Source organism: Poecilia reticulata, unplaced genomic scaffold (genome assembly GCF_000633615.1).
Source record: "Poecilia reticulata strain Guanapo unplaced genomic scaffold, Guppy_female_1.0+MT scaffold_265, whole genome shotgun sequence".
NCBI lineage: Eukaryota > Metazoa > Chordata > Actinopteri > Cyprinodontiformes > Poeciliidae > Poecilia > Poecilia reticulata.
In genome coordinates, this window is record NW_007615047.1 from 142048 (window position 1) to 152965 (window position 10918).

The 10918-nt window shown below is 47.6% G+C and overlaps 1 protein-coding gene across 8 annotated transcripts in view; it reads left to right on the forward strand.

The window, feature by feature from the left end:
* Positions 1-10918, forward strand: part of dlg1b (discs large MAGUK scaffold protein 1b) — a 58468-nt gene that overhangs the window by 10731 nt on the left and 36819 nt on the right. For 4 of the 8 annotated variants that reach the window (XM_008402864.2, XM_008402865.2, XM_008402866.2 and 1 more), the window contains exons 3-4: positions 1260-1423; positions 4160-4231. In XM_008402864.2, the coding sequence (XP_008401086.1) occupies positions 1260-1423; positions 4160-4231 (236 nt within the window). Of the gene's footprint in view, positions 1-1259; positions 1424-4159; positions 4232-9230; positions 9484-10918 lie in introns of those variants that run through there. The other 4 variants (XM_008402867.2, XM_008402876.2, XM_008402870.2 and 1 more) reach the window with 2 other exon arrangements.

Genomic DNA, 10918 nt, shown 5'->3' on the forward strand with positions numbered 1-10918 from the left:
GCTGGAGCTCGTTAGCTGGGACTCGTTAGCGCTGCAGAGTGGGCGGGGCTCGTTAGTTGGGGCTCGTTAGCTGGAGCTCGTTAGCTGGGGCTCGTTAGCGCTGCAGAGTGGGCGGGGCTCGTTAGATGGGGCTCGTTAGTTGGGGCTCATTAGCTGGGGCTCGTTAGTTGGAGCTCGTTAGCTGGGGCTCGTTAGCGCTGCAGAGTGGGCGAGGCTCGTTAGCTGGGGCTAGTTAGTTGGGGCTCGTTAGTTTTAGCTCTTTAGCTGGGGCTCGTTAGCGCTGCAGAGTGGGCGGGGCTCGTTAGCTGGGGCTCGTTAGCTGGGGTTTGTTAGTTGGAGCTCGTTAGCTGGGGCTCGTTAGTTTTAGCTCGTTAGCTGGGGCTCGTTATCGCTGCAGAGTGGGCGGGGCTAAAGACATGGAGCTTAAAGCCTGAAGCTCCTGAGGAGGTCAAAGTTTCAGATGTTCAGGCTGCTCTCTGCTCTCTGCCGCCCCCTGGAGGCCATGAAATGTTTCTACTCCTGAAGATGAAAAATCAAACTTGTGTAAAGTTTCAGGTCGACCTTCCTGTTCCTCCTGTCGTTTACTCTCCCAGTTCTTGTTTCTGTCTTTCTATTTATAGCAGTAGAAGAAATGAGATAATATTCCAGGGGAAAAGTTGAGACAGGAATGTTCACTTTGATGGTTAAATATAGAATAAAAGTTGTTTTTTCATTGAGTTTCTGTTTTAACTCTGTATTGTTCTGTGGTTAGTTTTTACTCTAATGGTTCTTCTGATGACACATTAAAAATAAACGTGTTAAAATGTTTCTTTCTGTCAGAATGAGAGACACAAAAGTTTCAGTTTTGATAATATTTCAAGATGAACATAAAAGCCAGGAACTCTGGGAAGTTGAGTCTGGAAAACTAAGGAATGTTGCCATGGAAACTGTGCAGGAGCAGAGAAAAATAAAACCATGTTAAACGCTGATACACTAATAAATTTCATGATATTTAATGATTTATTTCTGGTCAACAGGCTTATAAACATGAAGCTGCTAAATATGATCAGTTTGTTATTAATATTATTATTATTAATATTATTAGTATTAATATTATTATTAGTATTTATTGGTATTAGTTCAGATCAGTTCCTCTCTGGTTTCTGTCTGTTTGTGATTAAACCTCTGCTGTTAACATCAGAACATCATTAAAACAGTCTGGGTTCAGCAGAACCTCTGACCCGGTTCCGGTTCTGATGGACTCTCCTCTGTCCTCGCAGATATCCAGGAATTTTACGAAGTGACCTTACTGGACAGCCAGCGGTGGGCGGAGTCTTCCCGGGGGGCGGAGCCGGGCGTGCCGCTCCACCTGTGGGACCTGTCCAGCCTGCAGAGCCCGACCGGAACCTCCGAGACGCTGCCCAGCCTTAGCACCAGCATCGAGGTAGGAACCGGGCCAGAACCGGCGCCGCCGCCGCCGCTCGTCTTCTCCTGCCGCCGCAAAAATAGCTGCAGTAAAAATAGATCAGAGGAGTTTAAATAGAACTGGACCGGCGCCGACCGGCCGCTCCGCGGGGAGCCGGGTCCACGTTTGATGCTCCTGGTTCTGTTTAAAGTGACAGGAACACACAGAACCACCGGGTCCGGCCCGGTTCCCCTCCATCTGCTGGTTCTGAGGCTCAGAACCGGGTCACTTCCTGTTGATTTGAGCAGATCGGACCTGCTGTGGTTCTGGTTCTGGTGAACAGGATGAGTGGCAGCAGCTCCTGTCTGTAAACAGGCGGTCCGACTGGAACCCGAACCATCAGAACCAGTGACCCGTCACCATGACGGAAGCGGCCGGCCGGCCGGGTTCTTCCAGTCACATAATCCCGTGTTTACATGATTTTGTGGGATTATGGGTAATCTGGCAGAGGACGCCATGCGACCGGGTCTCTGTGGTTCTGTTGGGTCGGACGTCTGAGGAACGCTGCAGAACCGACAGCTGCTGTCTGTCAGGAGGAGGAGCCTCAGATTGGTGCCTCAGAACCGGTCCGGTCTGGTTCTGAGGGAAACTGTTCTGGTCCTGCGTGTACAGGAGGCCTGGGAGTTCTGGGAAAACTGGGAATACTGGGAAAACTGGGAGTTATTTAAAGACACAGGTGAGATTTTTGACTGGAGGTTTTTCTTCTCACTGAGAATCTGAATCGCCACGGCTGGAGGTTCTGATTCATCTGGCCGATGTTCCGATCCGGGTCTGTTGGTGGTCTGGTGAACAGTTCTATAGGTTCAGTTCTTCAGTTCCGTTCAGTTCTCCTTCCTGAACCAGAACATTCAGATCAGTCAGTTTTCCGAATCTGAACAGATTCCCAACCCACAGCAGAATCGTTCATTTGAACACATTCCCATTTCTGAAATATTTATGAACTGAACAGATTCTTCATTTTGATCATAGTTACGAATCTGAACAGATTCTTCATTTTGAACAAATTCCTGACTGAACAGATTCAAATTGAATAGAGTCCCGAATCTGAACAGATTCTTTATTTTGAACAGATTCCTGACTCTGAACATTTTGTCCCATAAAGGGGAATTCAGGATCAGTCTCAGATCTCCTTATGTACCGTGGAGAACCGCCGGCGTTCTCTGCGGTACCCGCCGGGTCAGTGAGAACCGCGGGTCGGTGGGAACCCGGGGAACCAGAACCTGTGAACCGGATCAATGTGACCCGGCTGTAAACGGTTTAGAACAGCAACAGCTCAGAGCTGAAGGTAGGAGGAGATGTAAGTCTGCTGCTGATTCCGCCCCCTCCAATTCGGTTCTGGAAGGTTCTGGACGCTAACTGACTCCGAACAGACCCAGTCTGAGTGTGTTGAAGTAGAAGGTTGAGTGGAAGGACGAAGGTAAAGCTGATCTGATGTCGTCTCCTCAGGTCCAGCCTGGAGGTTCTGGCTAGGCTGTTGTAAACCAATATTTTCGTAGCTGAGTTATTTATCGATTATTCTTACGATTAATCGAGTAATCGGGTAAAAAATTATAAAATATTGGTAAATCTGGTGTAACAGCAGTGTTGCTATCGGATATCAATACCAGTCCATTTCTTATTTGAGCTTCCCTAACAGTTACTTTTTGTAGTTTAGAAAATGAACCTGGGTAACATTTATTTGAAGGGGTGTGAATAAGACTGACATGGCATCTGTCAGAAACATGACATAACATGTCATGAACATAAAAACGTTTTTATGAAAATCTGAATTATATTCAGTGTAATAATAAAGAGCCAGGCTCACAAATACTCTTATAAAAATGTCTAAACTTTTAGTTTCTGTTCATCTTCAGTCAGTTTAACAGCTGAACTCTCACTTTGYCCCAAACCTGCYGAGCTTTGGGTTKGACGATACGGRGAATGTCTCCTGGATTGGGGGGTTTGGGGTCAGAGGGCAGGCGAAGGTAAAATGTGGGGTGGAGGGGAGGAAATAGACCAGGGGACAGGCGAACGAAGAGACCTAATGCCGGGGGGAGAGACCATCGGTAGACCAGGGGACGGACGTACGAACGGGGGGGAGCAACACGGGATATTTACGGCTCCTCCGTTCAGAAGCTCATCTACCAGCCATGTTCCGCCTCCCGTCTGTTCGGACCGGGATGATATAAGTTTATTGTGCGGTTCGTCCGTAAAGCTGCTCTGTAAGCATCAGCCGCCCGCCGCTCCGTCTCTCCGCTCACCTGTATAAATCCTCCTCAGCTCCAACCAGCAGCTCCGGAGCAGAAAGGCTGCCGGACTCCCGGCATCCTTTCTGCTCCGGGCATTTTAAGGATGTTTATTGGTCCCCAAAAACCATGAAAACCCGGAATTATCACCAATCGGTAAAATCCCCGAACCTGAAGATTGGACGTTATGCCGCTAACACGTAGCTTCCGTCAACAACTCAGAGGAAGTCAAAGCTGCACGCAACGCAGATCATGTTCTGGCTGAAACACGGCGCTAAATGATAAAACGTAAATTAACGAAGCTTCCAGGCAGGAAAATTTTAATCAAGGAATTTAAATAATCGAGGTTCTCGAATCATTCGAGGAATCGTTTCAGCCCTAGTTCTGGCTGGAGGTTCTGACCCACTCTGCTCTTGTTGTTGTCATTGAATGCTCTCTCTCTCTCTGTCTCCTGTTTCCTCTGACTGTTAACGACCTCTGACCTCCGTAGGAGTCCCCCCTCCTTAACGAAATCCTGCACACCTTGGCGCAGGCCAAGCTGTCCCCCCGCCATGACGGCCAGGTAAGAACCGGACTCTGCTGTTGGTGGGAGGGGCTGTTGGTGTCGTCCACCTCCGCCGCATGTCCCATCAGTCCTCGTGTGCTTTGGACCATCGGACGGGGGGAGGAGGGGCTCTGGGCTCTCAGTGCGTCGCTGTAGTTTGATCACAGCAGCGTCTGGACCGGCGTGAAACCAGGTCCGAGCGGATCAGAACCTCCTCTGGTTTCACAGAAAGTTCTGGATGTTGTGGCGTCAAACCGTCAGCGACCCGTTGAGGCGGTCTGTGAGGCGTTCAGGGTCATTGTGCTTCATTCATTCTGGTTCATGTTGTTGGGTCTGAACAGTACAGCTCCAGTCCACAGGGGGGCGCTCCTGGGGTTACCGAAGCAGTTCCTCCATAATGTCTGGGACAGACGACCTCTGGTCTCGGCGTCCGTTCAGTTCGAGACGCCACTCCAACTTCCTGCCTGCCTCTGCAATGTGGACATGAGACCATAAAGAGAAGGAATAAGAATGAAAGCCATAAACGTCATGAAGGTTGTGATGGCTCGAGTCGGAAAGACGGACGTCATAAGGACAACATGGTCCTGAAGACAAAGACCACAATGACAATGTCATGAAGACGATGGTCACCAGGGCAACGGCCATGAAGACGGACAAGGACAAAGGAACAAGCATGAGACTCATAAGACCAAAATGCTGGGGGCCAGTATGGCTGCCATGGTTCAGACGGCATCTGCACGACCCAGGTGACGACCCAGACACGAATCCTCACAGCTGATTGGCTGACATCCTTAAAGGGGCGGTGCCTCAGAACAAACAGCGGTCATCAGCTCGTCCCAAACCTCATGGAGGGAACTTCTGCAGAAAACCCCATCAGGATGGTCCTCCTTCAGCCTGACCCCGACTTCCAGGAGCCGCCGTCTGGACGTCCTCTGGTTGACCAATGGTCGTCCAATGGTCGTCCCCTGGTCGTCCTCTAGTCGTCTCCTGGCCGTCCTCTAGTCGTCCCCTGGTTGTCCCCTGGCCGTCCTCTAGTCGTCCCCTGGTCGTCCAGGTCAGACTGGAGCTGTACTGGTGGACCCGGAGTCATGGTGGTGGTCTGGTTTGTGGTTTCAGTTCTGGCATCGGCCATTTTCTCATCTGCTTCATGTTTTAACGTGTTTTAGCCGAGCGGTTCTGATGGGCCCGTGTTGAAGGTTCTGTAACCTGTCGATGGTGTGAAGCTGCTTTTGTCTCCAAATATAAAAATAATCTTTATGGTTTAGTTTCATCAGGCCAGAGGAAACGTCTCAGCCATGAGTCATTTCTAAACTCTAGTCTGGTTTGGAGTGACGGCTCCTCGGCCCAGGAGGACGCAGGACTTGTTTCTCTGGACGATGAGGATGATGAGGATGAGGATGATGATGAGGATGAGGATGAGGATGAGGATGATGATGAGGATGTCTGGTGGAGCTGGGCTTTTGTTTTGATCGTGATGCATTTCGCACTGAGTCTATTTCCTGTGATTGTTTCTGTTTCAATATGAACTTATAGATCAAATCATAATAAGTTATAAAACTATCAGACTTCTGATGTCGGCTCTTAAGCTGCACGATAACAAATTTTGCTGGACGATTAATTGTCTAAAAAATTACTGCGATAAACGATAATATTGTTTCAAGACCTTTTGACATTACACTAAGGAAATGGGGAGGGTCAGTGGAGAGCACCGGGTAGGGTGGAGAGCACCCTACCCGGTGCTCTCCACTGACCCTGAATGAGCCTTTTTCATTCAGTGTCATCAATAGAAAGAAAAAAAGGCAGGAAGAGACGATAAATCCGATAATTAAAATGAGGTCGATGGGTTTAATCTATCGTGCGATTAATTGATTTATCGTTTATCGCGACAGGCCTATGCAGGAGTTTGATTGGCCAGGTGAAGGGGGCGGGGCTTAGTGTCTGCAGCGCTGATGTGTGAAGCTGTGTGAAATGAAATGGCTCGGTTTGTGTCAGTTCAATTATATCAAAATATTGATTATTTCTGATAACTGTGCCGCCTTCAGCATCATGTGACCCTCAGTGGTGCTGCTGCTCCTGATCTGCTTTTCCTTTGGAATATTTTAGATGTTCTCTAAGGAAAAATCTGTGAATAAGCCAATTTTTCCTGAATAATTCTGAGTCACATTGCAGAGAAAGTTCAGTTTATGAAACATGTGGTGCTGTTTGATGTGCAGCCGTGTTGGGGCTCCGCGCGGCCAGGCTGCTGCTCTTCAGCTGAGATCAGGAGTTTCGCTGCAGCAGCAGAGAATAAAACATGAGCTGAACTCCGATGTCTGAGCAGGACAACCTGGACGCCGCGCTACAACTCACACATCACTAAAATAAAGACTCTCTGTGCTGTTTTGGTTTATAGAAAGTGAACCAAAGCAAAATCTGTTCAGTTTTATTTACACTGCAAAAAATACGCTTTGGAAAACAAGTTAAAACACAGAAGCGTTAAATGAAATGCATGTGTGAAACAAACTCTTGTTTATGTTAAAGTTATTTGTAAGCAGTGATGTCAGCAGATCATCCATGTCCCTCAGTGGGTCGGGAGGAGCTGCTGCCTCTCCAGGTAACGTTCTGGGCGAGAGGCGGGGTCACCTGGACAGGTCACCTGGACAGGCAACACAGAGACACACGGGACAAACAACCACACACACACACACACCTAGGGACAATTTAGAGAAWCCAATTAACCTGACAGTCATGTTTTTGGACTGTGGGAGGAAAACGGAGTACAGAAAGACCGGGGCCGGGAATCAAACCCAGAAGGCAACAGCTCTACCAACTGCGCCACCGTGCAGCCCCTGGCAGCAGCTCATCCCAACCCTTTTCTCACTATCTAAAGCGTAACTGTTGGTGACCTGTGCTGGACACAGTTCTGCTGTTGCACCTTAAAACCCAGCAGAGCGATTTTCTGTTCTTCCCTGCAGGCGAACGCCCCCTAGTGGAGGACAGAGCCTCTACCAGCCGATCACAGAACAGGCTTACCAGCTGATCACTGATCACAATGTTCTTGAAGAAAGTGACAAACAACAGTCCTTTAAAAATAACTCGATTTTAGTACCATATTTATATTAGCGACTGATATGATTTCATACTGATTAAACATTTTTTCTGTCAACTCTTGTATGAAATTAACTTGTAACAGTTGAATATAATAAGAATCTTCCTCCTGCCTGTGGCAATAAGCATTTACAGAAATAATACAGATAAATAACTGCATCATAAATGAAAACTAACTCAATAATTTCCATTTGTATAATTTATCATTTTTCCTCTTTCTACCAAAAACTAAAAGATAAAACTCTTCAGTTTGGTGTTTGGGTCTCAACTATCATTTTGTTTATAAAGTTTACATTTCATTTGTTTTTGTTTTGTTGATTTATTGTGGACATTTTAAATGTTCATTAGAATCTAAAGTTTATTGATCTTTGATGATGTGTTCTTAAGTTATTCTGCCTTATTTCTGGGAAATGATCTCAAAACATCGTTTATAATTCCTGGAATAATTTATAACATTAGTTATTGTGACAGACTTACTGCAGATATTAAATCAATATTTGAAGAAACGCTGCGGACCCAGCAGATCCCACCAGGTGGAACCGGAACCGATCGGGTCCAGTTCGATTCTTTTATGGCTGCCGATAATTCATCTATTGATCTGATTCAGAATCATAGAAAATGATTTTATTCGAGCCAAACTGACGATAAACAGGAGAAACAAAGGACAGGTACATCTGAGGCTGCTGACATCACTTCCTGTTGCATAACCAGCCATGTAACACGCCATATGATGATGATGATGATGATGATGATGCACACACACGGCGACGCAGCCGCATGATGGATTCATGGAAGTGTGAATGATTGGTACTTGTGTGGCGCGCCCACTCAGCCTGGTCTGCTGCCGCAGCACACGCTCTTCCTCCTCCTCCTCCTCTTCCTCCTCCTCCTCCTCCTCCTCCTCTTCCTCCTGAGCCATTTGGCGTTGAGTCATCATACATGTTGGTTCCAGGCAGTTGGTGTGTGTAACGCTGAAGAACAAAGGCTGGAGCGGCGTGGCATCAGAGCCGCTCTGCCTCACCTCCACCCTGAGGCGCCGCCGGGTCAGAACCGACCCACGGAGGTCCGGGTCCTCCCCAGAGTGGGCCGGCCTCCAGAACCCAAATTCAGGTCTCCTAAAGAGGTTTAACTGCTTTCTGGTTCAGTTATACAGTTTAATTAAAGGATGACGCCTGTTTGTGGTGTTTTATTTAGTTTTTTAAAGTTTTTTGAGTCGTCTTCAGTTAGCTTCATAATTTTTAACATATTTGATCAGTTAAAATTCATTAACTGCCTGTTTTAAAATTATTTTTATTAAATTTTTTGTTCCTGTTGTCCTTAAAGGGGCAGGATTACGTGTTTCCCAGGTTCTTGGAGCCATTTTATAGCACAATCAAGTAACTGTAATCTTCATTTGTTGTAAAAATGCTGAATATATCAGACGTGACTTGGAAGAAATGTGACTTTGTAATTTACCGCCTTGAAATTGGGTCTCTGTCTCTTTAAGATGCTCCTGCTCTTTCTAAAGCTCCGCCTCCAGGAAGTCATCCCAACATGGCTCCTCTATTAACCCTTTAACATGTTAGCAGCGCTGCTCTGAGCAGCAGCTCCTATGAGCTCAGCAGGTCCACCAGCTGTTGGCTAATTGCTGCTGGCTAGTCTGGAGGAGCTGAGTGGGGGCGTGGCAGGTGGAGGGCTGCTGTGTGAAGTAGAAAGGAGGAGCTGTGTCTAGAAGGTGGGGCTAGATCCACCCAGGTGTTTAACTCAGCTGAGTGGTTGCCATGGAGATTAAAGGATTTCTTAAACACTCCAGATGTGTTCTTGAGGGAAAAACATGTTAACGTGATGGAAAGCTCAAAGATGATTTTACACAATACTAGCCCTTTAAAAACGGTGTGTAAGTGAGGAAAATTCCGAGTTGTGTGGCAGCACTTGAACGCGTCCTGGCTCTTGAGCATCTGAAAAGTCAGAGGGGTTCTGGTCCCGCTGCGCTCCGGTCCGGTATGAAGGCGGGCCGGGGAGGGTGGAGCTGGCTGTCCGCTGAGAACGCGCTCCGACTCGGGTAGACCGCAGCAGCCGGCCGGTCCGGGTGGATGTAGCGGAGTCTGCGGAGGGAAGCCGCGGGATGAGATGCTGATGCTGCCGGGCTGTTCTCCTCCCGCTGCCTCGGAACGATGGACTGCATTTGTATCGTCACAACCAAGGTAAAAACCGGAGGAAACGCCGCCGCACACGCGCTGCATCCGGGGGTTTAATTCAGCAGGAGTCGATGGTTAATTCGGCGGGTTTCCGAGCCGCCAAAGCGGCTTCTTTTGGTACAAAATGTACTTTTTTATCGGTCCGCTCCAGCGTTTCAGCCGCTTGGCTCCCACCGCGGCCAAGCGGCCATCAAATAAAAAAAGACATCTATTAACTAGAATACTTTTTTAAAACAAACAAAACTACCGCCGAATTAAAAGTACGGTACTGAAAATCTAAAATATGGATTGTTTTAGTTTTCAAAAGTTTTTATTTCTTTGTAAATGGAAAACAATTTTCATTTATCAATTTTTCTGAATGGATTTTGGCTTTAAACTACCAAGTTTTAAAGATGAATGAAAACCAACGAGTTAAAGACAAATTATTGATTTGAGGGTTTTTTTTACGTTTTATTACATTATTTGTCAGATTATATTTTTATTTTATTTTTCATGTGATGAAGATCAGAGTCCATTCTAGAAAATCTGTATTTAGCTCAAATATCCTAAAGTAACTCAGGTTCTGTCGGCTGGTTCTGGTCCAGGTTTGATCAGAACTGGACCCTCCATGGTTTCAGTGGTTAATGGTTCTGGTTCCAGGCGGGTTTCTGGAACCGCCTCAGGTCAGCAGCATCTCTGGGTTCTCCAGACGGTTCTGGTGAACAGAACTTTAAAGGTTCTGTCAGTGTAACGTCACATCACCTCTCTGGGTTTCCTCCATGTTTTTGGACCTCTGGTTCTGCTCGGTTCTGTTTAGCTATCCGCTTTCGGCCGGATCCGATCCGGTGGGGATTCATCTGGGTTTCGGATCCTGGGAACCCAGACTGGATGTTGGACGGTTGGTTCTGTCCAGCAGAACCTGCAGCGTTCAGTCTGGACTTTTCTGTTATGTTGTAGGTCAGTTGCTGTTTGGATCATGGTTCTGCTGATGGCCCGGTTCTGACCCAGTCTGTCGGACAGATGGACTCTCATGACTTCAGTTTCTGGTCTGGCTGCCGCAGCAGAGAGGGGGAAATGCTGCGACCTTTGACCTGCAGGAGGCGCCAGGCGGCCGACCTCTGCAGGTTTTCCTGCATCTTAAAACCTCGACTGCAGCAGCAGCATGAATTATTGATCCGTCTGTGATCCGCTCCACGTTTTACTGGAAGGATGAGGGATGGAGGGATGAGGGATGGAGGGATGAGGGATGGAGGGATGAGTGATGGAGGGATGACAGTAAAGATCAGGATCCGAGTTTTTGTTGATTTCTGAGGATAAAAAGTTGCAGCGTCAGCAGGAAGTGGAGCGCGATGAAGGTCTGGTGGTCTTCATCATAAGGTCTCTCAGAACCTGTTCGGACCTGCAGCCGGGTCAGACCGTCAGCAGCCGTACCGGGCCGGGTCAGGCCGTCAGCAGCCGTACC